This window comes from Dermacentor albipictus, chromosome 10 (genome assembly GCF_038994185.2).
Source record: "Dermacentor albipictus isolate Rhodes 1998 colony chromosome 10, USDA_Dalb.pri_finalv2, whole genome shotgun sequence".
In the NCBI taxonomy this organism is placed as follows: domain Eukaryota; kingdom Metazoa; phylum Arthropoda; class Arachnida; order Ixodida; family Ixodidae; genus Dermacentor; species Dermacentor albipictus.
Window position 1 is genome coordinate 26,969,999 of NC_091830.1, and position 23,231 is coordinate 26,993,229.

The window sequence follows — 23,231 nt, forward strand, 5'->3', positions numbered from 1 at the left end:
AAGAAATAGAGAGAAATAGAGACGGGCACGAACAAACCGCGTACACTACAGAACGGTAGGGGGCGGCGTTCTTAATATCTACTATCGTGAAGCCCCGCACACCACAGGAACCTTAATAACGCGAATAAGGCCTTCAGCACTGTTGTTCTGCGGTTGAATTGGCAGATGTGTCGCTAATGTATAGGGGAAGACTTCGTGGAACGTGAAAAGCCACAACACTGAAAACGTAGGCAAGCACTGCGTAACTGGTGGCCCCATTTTGCGACGGTGACGTCACCTAGCGCGCACAGAAGTAATTTGAGCGACTGTGGTATGTCTGTCGGCTGGCGCAAATGTGTCAGCAGCAAGCACGGTTAGAATTGTACAGTGGAGCTATTTTTCTCCTTCTAGGACAGTAAAGATGCCACACAAATATGCTTCTAACGTATTGCAGTTTACAAAAGCGCGATAAGATGGCGTTGTCAACATCACTGTTACAGTCGACATATATCCGACCTTCGTGTACTCTATCTATCGTGTACAGATTTATCTGTACATGATAGATACAGTACTCACTCTAGAGTACGCACTCTATTATCGTGTACAGATTTAAGACGCAGAAAAAAACTGAAATAAAGAAGTGCGATTGACTGTTATCGTTATCCCCTGTATTTTTTTCTTTCAGATTTCATTATTATTTTGACCGCAGTGTGAAAAATAAGAACATAAAAAGTACCAGTTGAACGCCAATTTGAACGAGTTCAGAGAGACAAACAGTTGCTTACGTTTTCACAACATCGCTACCATGGCAAAGGTCCGCAAAGATAAGGAAAGATAAGAACAAGTGTTCTGGGACTCACATGGTTTTTCCCTATAACCACTCTCGAGTGCGTGGAAGTAATGGAGAAACTCGGGCTCCGGGATTTTGAAGGCATCGAACAGACCAACTTCTAAAAATACGCGATAACACATCTGGAATACAGAAAAAAATCATCCGTGAGATCCTATATCTCCGACACACCCATGTTAAGTTGATTAACAGTTTGCTTGGCAGCCGTACTGGTTTCAGGTATAAACTGTCTCAAGAGTATGTCATCAGGTTGGTTGTCACAAATTTCAAATTGCCAGTTGGAACGCAACAATAAACGCGGTTTGAGCGAGGACGTGGTACCTACTACCGTACAGGGCCAATAAATGTGACAGATTCGTATTTAAGGCCGTCAATTGCCTTTATCACTGAACTCAAGAAAGAATAAAGGCGCAAGTTCTGCCACAGGACTATTTGGCGAGTACCATTGAGAGATGCCTCAGGTTGCATTGTTATTGTTCTGCGAAGTGCTTTTCAGTTTGTTGAATACTTGCTTAACCGCACCAAGCAGTGGGCCCCTACGGAACCAAGTTTGAGCATAATGCTGTAAATTTAAAGCTTCAAGCGCTGCTTTGAAACCATTATTATGCGCAATATAAAAGAGCCAAGAAGATAACACTGCGCACAATGAGATTTCATGCAGTGGCCAATCGACAGTTAAAGGTGATAGAGACAAACATTGTGGGACGTGAGAAGGGCGCTCGTTGGCAGAGTGGCTTTCAACAAAGCAGTCACTATCAGCGTTTCCTCCAAAATATAGTTAAATCTGCGTCCTTTTTTTCCCTATCTGGGTCACTCTCAAGAAGAGCGTCAACATCAATAAAACCGATCAACGCGATTCGAATGGCGTTTAGCAATCACATGGAAAGGACACGTGCTACCGGACAGGCTCATCCCGAATTGGCACGTAGCTAAGCGCTTGGGAAATGGAGCTCGCTCACAGACCTTGCTGAGTATGGTGTCCGGATTTAGCCTGTTGAGATCAAATATAGGGTAGTCCCACTCGGCTATCCGGCCCAGCAGTGGGTCGCGGACGATTTCGTCAGGCAAGAAGAGGGTGTCCCCCACGTAGAGGCCACCCCCTTCATCGCGGTCGACGTCCCCCTCGTTCCCCGATCCCGAGTCCTGCGATGTGGTAAAGGAACAGAGAATGACATAGAATTATTGAAGGCTGTGCAAGTTGGCAAGGTGCCGTGCCACTGACAGGCAGGTGTACGAACACGGACACAAGAAGAAACGAAATGGACAACACAGATGCCGACTATCAACTCAAAGGTCGAACAGTTGGCCAGACTTTCTGAGGCATCTTATTCAGCCAACTTAACTATACGTTTGGGTGGATGTCTCATTTCCCGTTTATTAATTACTTCTCTACACCTTGCGGGTTTCCGCAGAACTATCGCATTCAAGCACCTTATCCCTGTTTGTAACTTTTATAGAACAATGTGCTACTCCCTCTGTTGGCCCCCTTGGTTTTCGATTTCCGCCGTTCCTAGTCATTTCGAGCGCCCATCGACACCCATCGATCCATCGACACCCATCGATCTTCCGCTTGAGATGTCAACGCAGACGAGCGACTGCAGAAAGCGTAGAGAGATGAAGGCAGGTGGGCAGAGACCTCGTCCCCTTTGGCACCAGTGGCGTCCTCGAGGCGTCTCTCGCGGGGCCTTGCCGCTAGCGTCGCGCCCACCCGAGCCCCGCAGAGTCCACACCGAACGGGTCCCGCCGTCGTCGCTGCCGTTGTCGCCGTTGCCACCGCGGCCGTCGCCTGCTGCGGCGACCTCAGTGCACCCTCTGCGACACGTGGAAAAAAGAGGAACGGAACGGGCGTATTAGCACGACAATACTTTCCGGCCTTCTTCTTTTATTGTGTCAAGTCCCTGAGCAAGTCCCTGAGTTACGAGACTGTCAAGAGGACCTCCGGTAAATGTCGACAACACGAGAATCAACGCACTATTAGCAACAAGGCGACTCCAGGACAGTAAAGAAAGACGAGCTCTCGAGCAATCATGAAAAAAAAGAAAACTTACGAGTAATGCACTGGATGTCCCAGCTAACATTGGAAACCTCAATAGAAAAAAAGAGAGAGCGAGAGAAAAAAAGAACTTGTGCGCCACGCGAATGCAACAGACTGAGTAACTTTTATATTATTATCGTATATTACCGTTTCTCATATGTTACCTCTATGTTGTGCAGCTAATTTTTTATTACGAAATTGTATATTAATTAAACCAAATTAATTAAACAATGCCTAAAATAATGATGAAGGCTCACCACCTTCAAAGCTGTAAGGCCTATTGAGAAGTAGCCTAATTATTGCCCTCCATGAAGATAGCTGCTGCGATTTTAATTTTTGCGGGCTCGATGAAGACGCGTGCATTAGGAAAAAGTGCCACATTACTAGACGCTTTCCAAGACGTTCTCCCGAGAGACCGATTTCAACAAATACAGCTTAGTTAATTGAGTATTTCTTTTGGCGTGCCTCGAATGAACAAACAAACAAAACGAATTTTCTTGAGTCGGTTCCGGCTCGTCCACACTAAGCTCCCTAAACAACTTCTGTTTTGTTCCTTATAGAGTTGTAATCGACAAATTCATCGGAACCCAGTACATATTTTTATTGACTCTCAATGAATGAATGCGTGAATGAATGAATGAGTGAGGCAAGGAAGTAAATTGAAGGAAGCGTGGGAAGGATGGATGCAGGCAAGCTTGAAAGGCGGCAAAAAGGAAGGAAAAAAAATGTAAGGAGGGCACTGTGGGTTGCTATCCGCACATTTATAAAATACACGGCTTCATTTTAGTGGTCATGAGAGACGCCACCCTGGATCGAGCACCTGACGCGAGCTCCCCTTCTTCAACCTACCAGACCCCGCTGGCTCAAGCTCGCGTAATCGACAGGTCAGTGAGAAAAGAAAAGAATAAAGAAACGAGAAAGTAATGAATGAATGAATGAATGAAGGAAGGAAGGAAGGAAGGAAGGAAGGAAGGAAGGAAGGAAGGAAGGAAGGAAGCAGGGTAGAAGGGAGCGGCGACCAACAGGTCAGTGAGAAAAGAAAAGAATAAACAAACAAGAAAGTAATGAAAGAATGAAGGGAGGTAGGGATGAATGAATGAATGAATGAATGAGAATGAATGAATGATAATGAATGAATGAAGGAAGGAAGGAAGGATGGAGAGAAGGAAAGAGCGTCGACGAACGACCGTAGCCTTCGCCGAGCTCACCCAGCACGTTGGGCCCGCTCGCCGGGTCGTTGGTGTCCGACCCGCTGGGCGAGTCGTTGCTGGAGTCGTAGTCGGACGTGTGCAGCCGGCGCACCGAAGGCAGCGTGGCCTGCTGCTGCTGCTGCTGGTCCGCCGAGGCGGCGGCCTCGCCCGCCGCCGCGCCGGGCGTCGTCCCGGCGGCCAGGCTCAGCGGGTGGAGGCTGCACACCGTCTTGCGTTCGCGCACGCCGCGCCGGGAGAGCGCCGACGACGGGATGGCCGTCGTCGAGAACGAGCGGCCCTTCGGCTGCAGCGCCGACGAGCCGGACGCCGGGCCGCGAGCCGACGAACCGCTGCGGCAGAGAGGGAGGGGTGAGACGACTATGATTTGCCTCCATGAAGGTAGCTGTCGCGATTAAAATTTTTGCGGGCTAGAACAAGACGCGTGAGTGAGGAAAAAGTGCCACATTAGTAGACGCTTTCCAAGACGTTATCCAGAGAGACCGATTCCAACAAATACAGCTTAGTTCAGCTTAGATGTGCCTTCACTACACGAGGAGGAAGACAAGTGGGGGGGTAGTGATCAACCGCATCAAGAGGTAGGCCGGAGAGCGAGGTAGCTCTAGCCTGTTACCGTACGTCGCAGAAGCGGTTTGGCGGAACGATGGATACAGAATAATAGGACAGATGAGGCATGAACGTCACGTGGACTACCGTACGCAGGGCAAAAGGGGAGATAGAAATAGAATGGGAGAGATTAGGCACAAGAATCAAGCTGGATGATCCTGTACACAGGGCAAGGAGCAGAAGGAAATAGAAAGATGAAAGATTAGCCAGCGGAGTTGATGACGTTAAAGAAAAAATAAAGCTGCGTATTTACAAATTAACTTAACCGCTGCACTGCATTTACTGCAACTGGTGCACTGCGTAACTGGTGTCGTGCACTGAAATATAGGAATCTGTCTTGACACACGTCTACGATCAGAGGAAGGCGTTCAAAGTGACCAGATGGGATGGCTAATAAGTCAGGTGAGAGATGCTTCTCTTTTGACGTGCTATGGAAAGCCAGCGGTGTAAGCGACGTGCTTAGACTAAAAGCCACGTAATCGTGAACGGGCCTCAGAAGGGCTACATTACTTGCCGATAGTTTCTGTTTCAACGACGGCAGACAATTTACGACTCTTGGAACGCTGCTTTAATGTGTCTTTTCACTTCGTCTTGCAACGGTCATGTTGGCTCTCAAGGATGACACGGGCATCTCACTCGTACTTCGAAAATATTGAAGAGGCCAGCACCGTTAGCCCAGTGGACAAAGTACAATCCCTGAAGTAAGAGCAAAGGGCGAGGGTCATCGGGAGTACAAAGAACTCGCCCGCGGAGTGCCGCTGATAGTGAAAGTTCCAGCGTCTTAACGCAGGAAGTCAAAGGCAAGCCAAAGCTCTCAGTGCAAATTAACAGACCACTATGGCCCGAACGAGCGTTCAGAACAACCTATCTAACCTCTCTAGTCAGCTAGTCTTCTGCTACACGATGTAGAATTGAAGCACTTGCACCACCTCATCCTTTTACCTGATCAAAGAGGGGTCTTGGTACAACCGAGTCCGAGTGCAAGCAGGCGAAGATGTTGCCAGTGGCGAGAAACGGCACTAACAAACAGAGCCAAGTGTTACGTGCGACTCGTATTGGTCATTGTCTTTGTCCACTGACGCCGTATCTACGCTTAATTTCTCAAGAACAAGACCTTAAGGAACATTTTAGCTGCGATACTGAAGGTCACTGCTTGAGGTGAAGACTCCCTTCTTTTTACACATGGAAGACGGCCTTCGTCATGGTGTCTCACTGAGATATTATCGCTGGGTGCAGTACACAATAGACACCAGAACGTGCTCCTTGAAATTCTACAGTGCACAGTCTACATTTAAAGCATTATGCCATACGGCAAGCCCTACCTAACGAGAGCCTGCAAGTCTAGAAACGTGCCAAGCCTGGATTGTAAGAGGCATTTTCCTTCAATAACGCTCCTCGGTGACTCCTGCGGTGAAAAGTTATCTGGGAAGCGTGTCTTCACTTGAATGTCGTCAAGTAGACACTCGAATGCAAGCATTGCCGGATTTGTGTCTTCAGGCAGACGCTCAAAGCGAAAAAATTGCGGGATTCTTGCTTAAGAAGCGCCGAGGCACAACAAAAAAGGGGCGGCGGCGCATTCTTGTTGGCCTCGGTCAGTGAGCCCCATGGTGACAGCGTCACTCGAGAGGCGCAGTTGTCCTACCGTCTTTCGCACAAGTTTAACAGCTTGTGTCTGTCCCCGTTATTCGTTCTACTGTCCGTCCCTGGACTGCGGCATTCATTAGGGATCAATGCACCCCGTTCTTAGATCATCATAACCCTATTTACGTCCACTGTCAGCATGATAGCCTCTCACAGTGACCTTCAATTGCGCCTGTCTTGCACACTATGACACCATATTATGCCTGCAAATTTCCTCGCTCCCTCACAGCCTCTACTTCTCTGACGTCCTCGACTGCGCTTCCCTTCTCTTGGCACCCATTCTGTATAACGCTAACAAATCGTGATGACCTGTCCAACTGCATTTTACCCCCTAATGTCATCCAAGAATATTGGCTGCAGAACCACTTGCGCTCTGATCCACAGCACCGCAGTCGTGCCTCTGAACGTTACTTACGCCCCTCATCTTGCTTTTCAACGCTCCTACGTATATCTTTCTGTCCCAAACCGTCGGCCAAATGGCGGGCGAGGTACAACTCGTGCTTTGTACTGCGTGCACAATACAATACAATACAATACAACACAATACAATACAATATAATGCGCAATACCCGGACGCCGCTGCGTGGTTCGCCAGGAATGCCTGGTGCTGGGCGACGGCGGACCCCTCGGCGGCGGCTGCCGCGTGCCTGAAACTAGTGCTCCTCTTTCGGCTGGGCTCTGGCTCCAGCGTGGGCATGCCCGTCGCCGAGGTTGTCGTCGTCCACGTGCTCGTCGACATGCGCCGGAGCAGGCCCGGAGGAAGATTGCGGCGCAGCCGCTTGGGCAGCGCCGACGGTCTCTCTCCGGTGTACGGTATCTCCTCCGTGTCCGAGCCGCAGTTGAAGTCGGCCAGCGAGACCGAGGCGCCGCCGGGCCTGGGCCGCGGCTGGGGCGGCCCGTGGCTCGGCGGCGACAGGAGCGTGGCCAGCGCGCGCAGGCCGCTCACCACGTGCGGCGGGAGGTTCGGGTCCAGCAGCATGTCCGTCACCAGGCCGTGCGCCTCCGCCAGCAGAGCGACGTCCACGGTCGAGCTGGAGCCCTGCGCAACGAGAGGAAGGACGTGCGTTCGCTTTCACAGACTCCGATGCACATACGTGCGGTGCATCACTATGTGGCTTATTTCACTACGCCACCGCTGCCTCAAACTTAAGCCTAACCTAACCGGTAGTAGTGGTCCTTAACTGTGGTAACACGCGTGTTAATGTGTTAGTATCACCAGAAATGATCCTCGAGATCCGAAGGCAGAAAGGTGAGAATGGAAAGCTTCTATGCAATAGGAGTGGGTTGTAAGAGACTCGCTCCCCTCAATTTGCCATAAAATTCGAAGGAAAAAATTCACCAAGCATTGTTCTCAGCATTCCTCTGTATGTTGATGTACCCATGTATAGTTGGCGCTCTTTGACCGGAACTGGGCCTTGCGCCAAGAAAGTCCATGAGTCAACCAACTCACGTAAGAGGGAAAGCAGCCAGATTATTCCTAGCTCATGGCACCGGCAGGGACGCTGCGTATTCTTTCTCAACTTTGCGGCAGCGCTGTGAAACTCGTCGGGAAATCCGCCTCCTAAATTTATCAAGTCTTCTTTTGAACACCGCTTTAGTAGCGACAGCGTACGGCAGAACTCTCTCAGTGAAGTGGAACATGACATTGCGATTACGAACCCAACAGATGCGGGGGCATTTCACCTGCTGCTTGTTTACAAAAATATAACACGTTTACAGAGCTCTCATTAACCAACTACCTCGTCCGAGGGTGTTAATTATCGAGCTATCGCTGTCTTGGGCGACACTTAGTGCTTTTGTATCGGTGGCGCCGTCAGTAAAAGGCGAAGTGGGACAGCGTTGTGTCCTTCTTTGTACCTGACTTCGCCTTCGTTATATTTCTTGCGCTTTCCAGAACGATGCAGCCGAAGTTACCACAATGGTTTCGAGCAACGGCGAAGTGAAGTGCAGGACGTACTCCAATTTTAGACCCCTTCAACTCTAACGCACACTACAGACGCGGTTTGTGGCCTCTTGCGCACGCCTTCTAAAGTTTCATTACACCGCCCTCCTCATACGTGCCAGTTGAGGGTCCTCTAAGGCTATTTCCTTTCTTTTCCTTTTCGTTCCGACAAAAACCGGAACGCTAGCCACCTCATTTGCGAGCCGACGACCGAGCCTCCAGAGAAACTGCAGCCCTCTCGCTCACCTAACTAAACGTAACTATCGAGCACTGATTAGCTTCATCAAACACTTCGGTTGGCTCGCTTCCGGTCCGGTAACTACAGAACAGCTTTCCGGAGAATCGGGTAGGTAAAAAAATAAAAAGGGGGTGGAGTTCGAGAATCAGTCGGCAGCGCCTCTGCTTGGACACACGAGTACACGACAAGCAAAGCCGCCTCCCGACAGGCCCGACGAGTTTGTCACAATTACTGTTCTCGCTAAGTACACTTTCGCGGACAAACAAAGCCGACGAGTCCGTCAAGGAAAGCACAGGAGCACACACACACGCACACACGCACGCACGCACGCACGCACGCACACACACGCACGAACACGCACACAGAAGCACGTTCGAACACAAAGCAGTGCGTTTGCACACTCGTCGAAGGGGTCTGCAAGAGAACCGCTTTTGAGGGCTTCTTAGGGCTACATCACAAAGAAAGAGCAAAGACAGCGCAAGCCTCATTTAACCGTTTCGCTCGGAAGAGGTGAAGCGTCGGGCCCCCTTTTCGCCGAGAATTTCCCGCGCCGCCGCCTGCACTTTGCCTCGCAACGTCAGCAGGAAAAGCCAGCTGTTTCTTCGTCGACTTGCCCGCAGCAGAGACCGGCGGGTTGAAGGAGGCGAAAACAAACACTCGGGAGGTAAGGAAAGAGGTTGCTGGACGGAGCACGGCCAGCTAAGTCAGGCGACAGTGCCCCTGACAATTGGGTTTTCGAATAAAGGAGAAAGGTGCTGCACGGAGGATAAAAGGACATGTTGTACAGCACGGTCCACTTTTATAGCGAACAGCTAGCAGGCAATATAACCAACAGGTATGGAACATTCGGTCGCCTTTATCAGAGGAAAGTGCCCGATATAATGAATTCGATATACTAGGAGCATGCGTTGTTCCGTTTCCAGGTTCTTCTGGATTTCATAACAACTAGCTGGATTTAGACGCCGAAACGTACATTTGAGACAACTCCATGATTATAAACAGGCTAGAGAGCGACAACTAATCTCAGTGAAATGCAATTACGCTTAACGGTTCATGTTTCCATTTATGAGGATGGTACACTTGCACATAAAAAAATTCATGCATTTCAGCCATAACTGAGTGATAATCGGTGGCGCAATACTAGGTGCGTGTTCGCTTTCACACTGGACCAAGATACTGTACAGGGTCAGGAGATGGCATGACGAAAGTCGGGCTGCAGGTAGCGTGACCAGAGTGAACGAGGACGACACTATAATAACTTCTTCATTTCCATCAGTGATGGAGGAGACTGCGGGTAAAAGTCGCTTTAGAGGCAAGCGACTTGACTAGAGCCCGCAGCCTCCTTTACAAGGCAAACAGCGATTGAACAGGATATATATATATATATATATATATATATATATATATATATATATATATATATATATATATATATATGCATAGCAATTGACTATATGTGAAATATGCACAAAAAGTAAACGCAAAAAGACAAATTATGTGAACAACGCTCTTCAATTATTTAAGAAAGATTGAGTGACAAAATGTTCACGTAAAGCTCGTACACCAGTTATATACATATCAAGACCTGGTTTCAGAAACAAATTTAAAAGTGTTGGTAGTGTGTATGATATCTTTTGTGTAGAATAATTGGCACGCGGAGTGACCACCTTCCACTGTTCCGTACACCTTGTGATGTAAGAATGTGTGTTCCTGGTGAGATTAGATAACGCATGAAGAAACTTTAAGTTCTCTTTTACCTCCCGTTTAAAAGCTTGACTTAACTTGTAATTATCTCAAGGTGCAGTACGTGGGCGAGTGGCACGACGCTGTCAAAGTAAACGGAGCCGCACAGTACAGGACTGCTGCACATCGTACGCTTAGAAAGAAATTCCTTAATTAAGGCAGCGCTTGAAAACTTTCATGGCCTTTATCGGCAATGTTTCCCGATGTCCTGGTAGAACCAAGCAGAAGATTTTGTGGAACGCAGCTCGGCGGGCGGCAATTTGATTGCAGAACACGAGCTAAATAAGGAAAAACTCGTCAGGATAGAGAGCACGAAGTCGGGTAAACGAATATCGGGATAGACCACACGGGAGGGCAGGATCTAGGGGCAACAGCAGCGGTAGAAGTAGACGAGAACAGAAAGGAAAGCATGGAACGGCGAGAGATTGAAAAAGCAACCTGTATGAAGAACTGATGTGAGGGCGCTTGGGAGAGAGGGTAGCAGAGAGACGAGGGCGAGGATGGAGAGAGTGAAACATCACCATTTACCGCAACCTCTCCTGTTCATCAAGAGAGAGGAGGCACGCTGCAAGCGGTTGGGGAAAGGACAGCGGAGTGGGGGGGGGGAGGGGGACAGGGCGCGTGAGGACGGTGAAGCGAAGGGAAGCGGGAAATAGGGAATGCGCTGGAGTGGAGGCGAGGCGAGCCTAATTACCCCGGCCGGAAATTGGAATCCGCCGGCGTGTGGCGATCGACACTGTTTCGGCCAGCACCGTCGCGTGTCCTCGTTGCCGCGAGGTGCGCAGCGAGTATTCTGTCGTCCTGTGTTCCATGCATGGCACAGTTTTTTCGTGTGGGCGGTCAGCACCGGCGGCAGCAGCCCACGCTACAATGGTTGGCGAAGTACCGCATTTTCCCAACGTTAGGCACGCCTGTGTAGCGGCATTGATTATGGGCTCTTAACTGGCTTTTGTAGTCGACAGCGCCAGTAAGACCTCCACAGAGGTTTTATAAGGTTTTATAACAGCAGCGTCCCTACGGCGAAAGCAAATCGCAAAGTATATTTCTTGGCACGCGGTTGTCATGCAGTATACTGTAAAGCCAGCACGTTTAACCAGCAGTGTGGATTTATGCGCGACTTACGAGTCATTAAGATCATAACATACCAGAATCATAAGTTTTGATAAAGGTGCGAAGCCTGTCCACGAGTGTTATCACTCCGCGTTGTACGCGTATTTCCTTACGGCTTTCCTCGGAGGGCGCTGTGACTCCGCACCATTGAGTGCGCTGGAGTTATCTTCATGCTATAGCGTACGTTCTGCACACACACTTCACGGCCCATGTTCTGTTATGAGTATATTACTCTATAGCCACACACACCACGCGGTAACATGACGAGGAGACTACCGTGCCCTTACTTGAGCTCGTGTTATTAAATATATTGAAAGAAGAAAAAAAAACCACACTGGCATCTATCCGAGAGCAGCGCCAAGCTTCTCTTCGGAAAGACATCAGTCTCGGATTCAAACACCGGACGAGAAGGACATTTGATGCGAATCATTATACAGGAAGCTCTCAGTAAGCTCACGCAAGGACATTTTAAAATTTTCCGTCCACTTTAAAAACTAGTTAGGCAAACAAATTAGGAAAAATACTGCTACAATATTACACTGGGCCTAATAATGTCCATAATATCCACAAATCTTGAGGATATATGAAGTAGTTAACTAAGAAATTTGAAATAAAAGTCAATTACGATACCGAATCTTGATTTTATGAGAGGTGGGAAGTCATCGGTTAACTTGAGTGTCCGAAAATATTCGATCTGTAGTAGCTACGCAGTAAGGGTTTATTTACGATAAGTCACGTGGCTATGCGATAATTTGGGGGTCCTGGCTCCTATCGGCACGAAGGCCACGTCATCTGCAACCAAGTCCGAATCTCAGGCACCACAAGCGCAGCTACTGCGCAGCTGGCGCAGAGGCGCTCGCTCATTGGAGCAGTTATTAACCAATAGGAGAAGGGCAGCAGAAGGCAATATCCCCCCCCCCCCCCACAACCACACCAATACATATATATGTGCGTATATATACATGGTTACATTATAGGAAACATGTCACTTGACCCTTCTTTATAATGTTTGGTCGTTTAAATAAGAAGCCTATAAAAATTCTTCGTGCCACAATAAGTCCTCTTAAAGGGACACTAAAGGTTACTATTACGTCAACGTGGACTGTTGAAATACCATCACAGAAACCTCGAAACGCTTGTTTCGTGCCAAGGAGAGACTTATTTTAAGAGAAAATGCGTTCTGAAGCGTCCGCGTACCTCTAGCGCAGTTCAAATCGCCCGCCCTCCGATCGAGGAGTACTGACATCATGGTCTCATAGTGACGTTGCGCCATCGGTGAGTAGAACGGCATCCGCAGGCGGCGCTACGGCTTTTCTGCGCAAAACGCAAACGCGCGGCCAGAAACAGAGCCAAGACAGAGCCGACAGCAGAGCGAAAGCGGGAGTATGGTGGCTAGCGGAAGGAGAAACGAATTACGTCCCACATTACGTCCCACGGCACACGGAGAGTCCGTTTTCGTTAAACTATAGGCTGCGGCGAGCTCGCAGCGTGGTCGGCGTGGTCTGTGAGAAGTGACGAGCCTTTTCGCACTCGCAACCGGGCATAAAAAAGTGCGAATCGACGCAAAACTCGGCCTAGAAACGTGCTTCTCCACCGCCGACCCAGATGTCGTTTCCCGCACCGCCACCAGGCGCCGCTACTATACCTAAAGCTCCAGCGCAAGACGCCCATAAGCTGGTACTTCATTCTATGACGCAAACCTCGACGCTCGTCGCAATGAACCCTGACACCGACAGATTGGCTCGCGATGGTGGGCTCAACTTCAGCGATTTGAGCATCGACGAGCGCGACCTGCTGCTGAGGGCTCGCACTGCCGGCGTCTTTGCTTACTACGACGGCGGCCTCGACACCGGCTCTCCGGAGCGGGAAAGCAACGAGGGCTTCCCACGACATCACATGGACGTGGCATTCTCGCTGCTTGTTCCAAATGAAAGTTTCGCGAGCCAGCAGAACCCTCACAGTACGACGTGATAACGAAAGTACTGAAACTCCAAAGCGTGCGCGGCGCAGATTCGAGCGAAAACGAAACCTTTCGAACACCCATATTACTGAAGGGTAACGTCAAAATGTAATTTTTTCTTAGAATCGAATAGACGTAGACAAGCAGCATTTTTTCCCGTCTTATAATCGAATGAAATGATATTTTTAATACGAGTAGTTGAGTATTAGTGAAACACAAATTATGAGGAGTCCTTTCGTCATCGGGCTAGTACCGGAATGTCGCTGGGGGGTCTCAAATCATGTCATGCATTTACCTCAATTTCTCGGTTACTAAAGCTCTGTTCGCGATTAAATTGACGCCTTCGACGTTCTAGAACATTGCTCTACCACTTTAACTTTAGTTTCTGATAACCTTCAGTGTCCCTTTAAAGGAACCGTCTGTCGTTTTTGAAGTACTTTCTTTCTATTTTGTAGCGCAATAGCAAGCCTACCATACGATGTGCCTAAACGTGCAGTGGTTGCAGTGCAAAGCGAGCAGAAAATTTTTAAAACAGAATTTTTCGATTTCCATAGTCTCTTCTCAAACCCATGTAGGAGCACCGAAAACATAGATTACAGTACGCGATGAGAATCTCGGAGGCTAGGCATCAATGAAGCACTTCGTTTTCCATGACTGTGTTCGCTTGCACAAGGCGGCGCTACTTGTCAACACGCGCAATTTCAAAACGATAGAAATTACTCTCCCGTGGAAAGAAAATTTAGCAGAAGAGAATAAAACACAATTTCAGCCAATACAATATTGCACAGAAGCAAAATACATCTCCCTGCGCGGCTTGGTTTCGTGACGGTTCACGGACTTGTCGCACTGTTTCACCATCGAGCGGCGCCACATGTCATTCTTGCACCACTTACGGAGCAGAACTAAAAAAAGGAAAAGATATGTCCTTGTTTATGATATACGAGACTGCTTGTGTCCATCAATGTATGATGCTATCTTCTCATTCCCAGCACTACACTGTACCCAAGACAATCCAAAGGCATGTTTCGGCGGTGATTTTTTCTTCGACTACGAAACTTTTTTTCTTTGAAACACGCAGGGGTTTTCTTTTGTAGCTTCTTGCTACATCAAGGTGGATGACTATTTTTCCCTATCATTAAACTTGCTCCACGCTACAGAATTCTGCAGAATTAATTTATCGTATTCTATAGGCATGATATCACAAATTGTCTTCAACTTCGACATGATACCGGTTCAAACGGTGACAGCTGCCGTACAAGTACATAGCGGCTGCTTTCACTCATCTTTACAAAATGGCTGTTGAAGGTAGTAAAGCCAATTTCGGTTTCATATGTCGCAGTTATGATGTTTTCGTGGCATTCTTTTGGAGAGTAAGTGGCCAGGTTCGCAACTACGATTCGACGCGACATGTGAGCTGTTGTGCCTTGCCTTCGTAGTTATGAACCTGCCGTCATGTTCATTGAGTCCATGTCGTCTTAGCATCATCCTGTCACTGCTGCCATACGGTCATCGTGAAGTCGTGTTCCGTCAGGTCATCGTAGTGCCACCATTATTGTTGTGACATTATTACATACACTCGTCGTGCCGTTGTTCTCGTCTTTGTCATGCCACCATCGATGTGCCATTGCCATCGCGCTCTTCTCTAGTAGTTCTCATTCTTGTCATTTTGCCATCGTTGTACTTCTCGTGCGCCTACCGGTGGCACATACGAGTTTCCTCGTAGTGGTCCTCCTTAAGGATTTTTGCATTTCGCATCCTGACAGAATTGTGTCAGGCGACGCTTATATTCGAGAACAAACAGCATGCAATGTTGTCATAGTGGCTTCTTTTGACCCAGGTAGAACAGCAAGGAGCAACTCGTGGCGCTCATTGTGGACAGTGCGACGCCCACAAATGAAGCGTCACAATATCCGGCCTTCCGCTTATGCACTGTTTCCCGTTGCTTGCATTGCGCAGGAAAAAAAATCGATGAGAGAGTATATCGAGCCTTCGCTTCAACGCCCTCTCCGTAGCGGAGTACCGCAAGAACATTCGAACCGCCCATACCTCCTGCATCATGTACTGACCTTTCGCCATTCACTGGTGCTAACGGTTCCAGCAAGTGGAAAAGTTCGTGCGTGAGCTGAGCGGCGACTTAGAGCTTTTACCTAAAAATTCGCACTAGGCTTTCAATTTAAAAAAAAAATGTTTTCGCGTCTCCACCAGCATGACGGTTTTATTTGCAATAGAAAGATATATTTAGCGGAATCCCGTCTGACCAGGAAGAGGCATGATGAAAAAAAAAGAGAGAATGCCGATCATGTAAAAAAAAATCCATTTGGTGAAAAATTAAACGAACTTTGGGCTCCCACACGGGAGTAATGTTCAGAATGAATATGGATGCAGTCTGGGAGCCGGAATGTTTGTTAATATTTCACTAAATGCTTTATTTTTGTTCGGCGTTCTCATTTTATTATCAAAATCATACCAAAGTGTTGGCAATAGCTAGTGTTTTCTTGTCTGAAACCCCTTGAGTGTCACATATTTGAACATGCTATCTCTACTAATTATCTATTCATCTACTCTGCCTTGTCTGCTCATTCACTACGTGAAGTGTCCTTGACTGCTGGCATTGCTACAAGAACAAGTGCCTCTTTAACATCGACACGATATACAAAGATTCGTTTTGCACCGCATATTTCGCACTTACGTGATGACGACACGAATGTGATAAGATGCTGAGCAATGTCTTTTTAATTCATACCAGCTATCTGAGCTGTCCAATGTGAAGTGCTGCCCTGATTCCATTTGAAGTTACCTGAGGCAATATCTTGTAAAAGATCCAAAGCAAGCTAACTGACCCGTAAATAAATAATTTGCCGACTCTGTTTTGCGAGTCAGTACTTGGCTAACCTTCTTTCTAGTCTTTGGTAAGTTGGATGCCGTTAGGCACTACGAAAGGCACAAGTTCCCTTCTCGATACAGAGGGACTCTGTTAGAGGGAATCTCAATATTACTCTCCAAAGCCTTTATTCACAGCCACGTGGTTGTTCTGGCACAGTACAATTCAGCACAAAAGAGCTGCTCTTACTATAACGTCACGGCTGCTGAAGAAATTGCCCTGTTTGTCTTTGCGTACATGTTGTTACAGCCGATGCAAAATGCCCTCACCGGTTCCCCGCTTCCTTCGTACTGCTTTCTGAATCTCGAGCGTCACTTATTTTCCTCTCGTTAATTAATTTTGGCAGTTCACCCCCTTAACGTTCACGTTCTTTCACGTAACATCTGACAATTATCGATAATTTTTAATGTCTCAACGCTACATGCTCGCTGTGAGGGTCGCCGTAGCGAATGGCTCTGGTTTATCGCTGAACTCGTGGAGCTTTATTCGTGAGCGAGTTCTTTTTCTCACTCTACATTATTCGAAACAGGCAACATTCAAGGGCTTGACGAGGACTTTACGAGAAGTTTAGGAGCACAGTCCAGACACCCCCAAGTCGCATCTCCCTCACACTTCCTTCTATTTACACACCCATGCGCATCATTTGAATTTCGCTAGTAGCGACCTCCAGCACCGCCGTGGCCTCGAAGTAAAATGTCATTTGTCAGAAGCGAGCCGCGCACCAATGGTCGTTCTTGCGCTTATACGACAATTTGCCGCCACAACGCTCGCCCGATAGCCATACACGCGATGCCGAAAATCGGAATCCATGACATTACGGAGAAACGAAGTCCGGCGAACAAGTGTGTGAAGGGAGAGAGGAAGGGCGTTCCGACAAACACAAGGATCAATACCGATCGAAAAATAAACAAACCAAAAATAAAGCAACGAGCGCGAAAAGATAGAAGCACAGACTGGAGCAGAGGCCACGCCGAGGAGAATGCGAAAGCAGTATACTCCGCGTTTACTTAGCCGACCTTCATTTTACTACCTTTCTTTTCGTTTCGGCTCGCCTTTACGCTCTAGTCTCCCTTACTCCCTCCGCGCGAAGTGCGTGAGAGAGTGGCCCACTTCGCTCACAGTGGGCGCCCACGGAGTAAGCGGTCGGGGAAAGGGAGTAGTTGAGTGCGCCGACTCCCCCTTTCCTCTCTTGTTTTTTTTACTCCCCTTGGGGAATGATCCCTTTCCGGCGGCCGTCGCGACAGTAAAAAGCCTCGCGGCGTCACTCCGGGTGCGCGCGTCGTAAATGCGAACGGCAGCGCCACAACCAACGTCGCCACAGCACGCTAGAGAGAGGGAGAGAGAGAGAGAGAGAGAGAGGTTAAGCGTTAGAAGCTGGCGTAAGAACGACCAGCGGAGAAAGAGAAAAGGAGGAGAGGGTGCTCTGAATTGCGTGGCCGCGTCGCTAAGCCATCGACGACGACGACGAAAACTCAGCGGGCAAGTGACTCGGAGGGAAGAAACAGGACAAAAATAGGAAGGCGTGAATGATGGGCAGCAAAGCAAACGCTGCAACGCAAGCGAGACAGAGAGAGAGATGGAGAGAGAGAGAGGGTGACGGGAAGGAAGGGTAGAATGACAGCGCAAGCGGATCAAGCGACGGCCAAGCAGCAGCGGATAGCATAGTCGAAGTACTAGTGCTAGATGGGATGAGACGGGTGAGGATAAAAAGCGCCCCCCTGAAGCCGTCACCCGAGTACCCAGGCGCCACTCCGCGCCTTGCTTTGCTCTTATTTTTGGAACGGGAAGGCGACCGACCGACAACGGAGGACTCGTAAAACGCACACGCCGGGGCCTCTTTCCTTCCCGACTTCCTTCTTCTTCCGCTACACGGCGAGTGCGCGGTGGCATTATCAATCGCGAAACCGGTACCCCCCCCCCCCCCCCCACCTCCATCGTTCTTCAACTTCAGAGCCAGCGTTTTCCCTTGCCTCCCCCATTTACGCTTGGCCCAACATGTCCAATACTTCTAGTCCCACCAAGCGTTTCCGTGTCTGGGAAGGGAAGCCGAACGTGGCCGGTTGCCGCTGCGAAGGCGAAGGGAAATGGGCGATAGCCTGGCGTGAAAGGGCGAGCGTAACGTAGGGGGTAAGGGCGGTGTGACTATAGAGAGTGTTCTAGATTCAACGCTGTCACGTCCCTGGGCGACGAACGATTGAGCTCCCTGTCGGTAAGAGTAGGGGAAGCGAGACTCGGAGGAAGACTTCCAAAAGGGCTTAAAAGGGGAGAGAGAGAAAACAACTAAAAGGCGTTAAAGTGAGAGCACTGTTGGTTAGAGACGAATTCGAGAGCAGGATACCTTTGTTTTCTTCCGAGTGCTTTGATTTTTTTTTTCGGTATCGACGGAAGACAGAGCCGGCGAAAGGAAAAGAATATGATACTAGCGGCATAAGAAGTGCGGTTTCACACAGGCGATGGTTAAGGGAGTGGGGGAAAAGGCTGCGGGAGCGCTGAAGGCCAGACGTGGAGTTCGCACAGAAACGAGCAGGAAAAAACCGGCTGCCACATAACATCGAAATGCGTGCGGTGCCAATGGAGTTCCGGGGCACTTAAAAAAAAAAAGAAACAAAACGTAGAAAAAAGTTGTCGTATTAAAGGCACGCGGAAGCCTTTCAGCGAAGCAGCTTGGAAGGTCGTTTTATTTCATTTTTTTTCTTTTGTATCTTTTTTTCATTCCTTCTGACGCTGTCTGCATTGACAGGAGATATATTTACTGTGAATGGACGTCACTTCTGGGTTTCTTTTCTTTTTCTTCTTGCAGATGTTCGTCAGAAAATTTCCCTCGGCAGTTCTCGGTGTCGTACCTGCCAAGAGGCGTCTTCACCCGTCTCGGAACTTCAACGTCTGCACTTCTCTCTGAACTGAAGGCCGCTGACTGGATTGCAAAAGGCGTGGTAGAATGCAGCGACGGAAGTCGCTTTCGTTCAGTACCTGTCTTTGGGATGCATATCCAGAAGGAAAACTCGGAGCCACTCAGCCACACATATTCCCCTTTTCAGCTGACGTCCGCTATCTGTCTCGTTTTGTTCCGATGGATGACGTTCGTGGACATGCATGCACACCAGTCTAAAGTATTCGTAGGCACAGTTGTGAGGACACATCGACAAAGAAGCATCGTCATTCGATAGTGTTATAGAGAATGCGTCTTGAATTATTCGTCTTGAATTTCCATCTCCCGCCTTTCCCGTGTTTTCGTCCTCATATTGTTATATAATCGCTGCAGTTTGCTCTCAGGTTAATCTTTCTTCATTCATTGTACCCGACCCATCTCTACAGCTGTTCGAGCCCCGAGGGCATCAAAGTAATATATTCCAGCAGAACCGATCTCTCGATGACTGCCGGCATTAATGCAATTAGCATTCAAGCAGCGTAGCGACGAACCACAACGCCACAGCCGTAGCTCGTCATGTATGAGACGTGTGCTGCTGGCGGGCTCCTATCACGCGCGTCCACCTGGAGACGCTACGCCATCTAGCGGTGAATGTGCGAAGCCTGCCTCCTTTTGCATGGCCTCCAAGATTGACGCCGATATTTAGACCCTCGCCGCGTGCCGGAATTCGTGGCGCCGGGCTATAGCGTCCCGCTACTGTGCTTGAGGAACCCATGCGACGCGGGTACGAATGCGCCCGGAATCGGAGAGATTTCAAAGGAGTTTCTGAAAATTGAAGTGCGGCGAAAAGAGGTTAGGTGGCTAGACACGAAGGGTGACGTACAGTTGGTATGCTAACCGCGTTATAAATAATTCAGTTCAGTTATCAGTATGTATGTATGTATGTATGTATGTATGTATGTATGTATGTATGTATGTATGTATGTATGTATGTATGTATGTATGTATGTATGTATGTATGTATGTATGTATGTATGTATGTATGTATGTATGTATGTATGTATGTATGTATGTATGTATGATTCACATGATCACATGATTCACACGTGATCAGTATGATTAACGCTACAAAGCAACTCCCCGAGTTACAGCAAAAGCAGTAGTGATGCGGCCTCGGATTAATTTTGACTAAATTGCTTTCTTTAACCTGTACTGAAAACACGCTTCACGCACGCCTTTACCACAACGCCCCCGTCCTAATCAAATCAACGACATCTTGACCCACCCAGAAAACCATAGCCACCAAACCAGCACAGTGGGTAGTGGGTAATATTTGGTTTATTGGGTAAGTGGGTAATAGCAGCACAGTGGGTAATATTGCACACCTTGCGCAGCTCTGAGACACAGAGAAAAAACAACCACGCCATGTAGAGGCAGCGACACTTTGCATGGGCAGCAAATGCTCTTCGATTGAGTATATAGAACATAAAAAGAAATACTAGAATGGAACTCCAGTGCAAGTGATTCGATGCACAAATGGCGAATTCGATTCAAATGGCGTGCTTCGAGGCAAGGTTCGCGGGAAGTCAATGATGCTCCCTTCCCACCTTTCATTCTCTCCGTTCCGTGGGCTTTCTTGAAATCGATTTTCGTAGGCAATTTGAGCAATCTAGCCAGCTTCCGCAGGGGTAGAATTACTGTAAGTGGACTGCTTTTGTCGAGAGGAGGTACTTGTTGCCCGCGAGTCTTACGCCTACAGAAATGTGGTCTCGTAAGAAGGAGCAGAGAGAAAGAAAAGACATAGATAAAATGCGAATGTTAAATAGAAAAGCGTCTGGTTGGCTACTGTATGCTAGAAGAAGAGGCATATAAAGATGAGAGACGGCAAATAAGTTATGCGGAAGCTCGCAAAGGGGGAGGAAGGCTCATATTCTAACCTAACCTTAACCTAACTTGAACGAAATCTAACATAAACTGAACTAATCTAATCTTAAACCTCACCTAACATAACCGAAACCTAATTTAGCCTCCATAGCTCCTTGGTATAGTAGAGTGCACGACATTTCTTTTTCTTTCACAAAAAAGAGAGACAGATAGAGAGAGAGAGAGAGAGAGAGAGAGAGAGAGGAAGGAAAGACCAGGTGAATGTGCGAGAAGCATAAGACTGCCTTCATTGTGATGCAAGTCTACGAGCAGTGGGGGCGATGCTTTAAGTCGGCCTGCGCAGACAGCGATCATCTAGTTGCAACAATGCATAGGACAGTGAATACCTTTGTGAATCTAATCGAAGGCAGTGGCAAGATAAGTAGTCGATTTTCTCTTGGCAGGAGACATCGCGTGCACAACTGTCAGCCCTTCCGGTCAGTGTAGACAAAGTCTCACAGAAGGCTACTCGTAACCACAGCCTCATGAGTGACAACGGAAGCCGCCAGAGTGACCAACGTTAAGTCTACCTGGGTAGACAAAAGACCGCAAGATCAAACGTCGAAATCTGGAAAAATACTCCCATAATAAATTACTTGTTCACATTTCTACATTTTACTTGTACACCTCTTTGTCCTTTATCTTTGCACTATATCACTTCTTGTTCACCTGTTTAATTTTATCTTTATGTTAAGTTCGCCTCAATTGCTTGGCTGCTGCCTTATTTCCACAACAGGCAACCACACACAGAACACGCAGTACCGAACCGAGATAGTTCTGCATTTCGGATTGGGCAGCACACACCGCAATCCCCCGCAATCGAGCCGGCGCTCGGGCGACGCACAATCGCGTCATTATATAGTGGGTCACCGTCGTGGAGTGGGGGGGGGGGGTAGACTAGCAATAATTATTGGATGTTTCTGCTGAGGTGGAATGAAACGGGTGGAGAACAGGGGTTTTGAGTAGAGGTCACGCACTCATTCACTCCCAGACAGCCTAATCTGCTGAGGTGGGATGAAACGGGTGGAAAACAGGGGTTTTGAGTAGAGGTCACACACTCATTCACCCAGACAGCCTAATCTGCTGAGGTGGGATGAAACGGGTGGAGAACAGGGGTTTTGAGTAGAGGTCACACACTCATTCACTCCCAGACAGCCTAATCTGCTGAGGTGGGATGAAACGGGTGGAGAACAGGGGTTTTGAGTTGAAGTCACACACTCATTCATTCCCAGACAGCCTAAAAGTGGGCGCACACGGATGGGGTGGGAAGCGGAAGGAGACGAAACACTGTAACTGTCTTTCGAGTCATCGCAACGGCACTGCGCCAGGTAGGGGGAGTTATAGGCCAACGGTGGAAGCGGGATAAGGGCATCCAGGCACAAGCAGTGCCGGAGGCGTCAAATGCATCTGAGGAACGCACCCCGCAAACGGGGAAGTGAGAGACACGGCTGAGAGCCGTACAGCCACGCGACACGCAGACGGAGGAGCGGAGAGCCGTGGATCACGCGCGAAGCGGCAAGGAGCGCCCGCCGCCGGCACCGCGGCAGTGCCGCGACAGCAGCAGAAGGGACGGCGAGAACGGAGTGGACAGTAGCGGCAAAAGTCACCGCAATTGCGCTGCGCGAAAGGAGGGAGCGAGAGGATAGGCGAGATCACGTGATCCGGCTTTCGAGGACAAGGGGAGAGCAAGACTCGCGCCGCGCGCGAGGGATGGCAGCAGGAGTGCGCGCAGATAGAGCAGCGCGCGACTAGATGACCTTGGTTACGACGAGGCACGATGGCGAGGCCGACGGCTACACGAAACGCGAGAATGTGCGCCAAAGAGCTGCGCTCTAAAAAGAAAAAAAAAAGAGCGAACGCAGATTCAACACACATGTTGGAATCTACATTAAGAGAACCTTTCTTGAATCGTTTCTAATAAATTTCGTGCATAGAGTCCCATGAAGGGCTGTATTATTTTATTTAAGTTGTACGCAGTTGTGTGCTACTTTTAATTCACACAAACACGATTCCCAGGGCACCTTATAATGCGACGTGCATGTAGTGATGACCTGAAGGTTAATGCGATGTTTGGCGAGTGGTAAAGGAAGCATTGTGAGCAGGGCCATTCGCATAAGGAAGCGTTAAACGTAACGATGCATATTTAACGCTTCAACACATCTGAGAAATGAGCGATGAATCAATCACCACCACCACGTGACCGCCAAGACGATCCGGAGAGAATTCGCTTGTGCTTTTGAAACATA

At 48.6% G+C, this 23,231-nt stretch overlaps 1 protein-coding gene across 5 annotated transcripts in view; it reads right to left on the reverse strand.

The window, feature by feature from the left end:
- Positions 1-23,231, reverse strand: part of LOC139050565 (cGMP-inhibited 3',5'-cyclic phosphodiesterase 3A-like) — a 395,806-nt gene that overhangs the window by 36,023 nt on the left and 336,552 nt on the right. For all 5 annotated transcript variants that reach the window (XM_070527105.1, XM_070527107.1, XM_070527106.1 and 2 more), the window contains 5 exons: positions 6,889-7,358; positions 4,073-4,404; positions 2,466-2,641; positions 1,793-1,972; positions 840-951 (listed from right to left, as the gene is read on the reverse strand). In XM_070527105.1, coding sequence (XP_070383206.1) covers positions 840-951; positions 1,793-1,972; positions 2,466-2,641; positions 4,073-4,404; positions 6,889-7,358 — 1,270 coding nt within the window. The remainder of the gene's footprint in view (positions 1-839; positions 952-1,792; positions 1,973-2,465; positions 2,642-4,072; positions 4,405-6,888; positions 7,359-23,231) is intronic.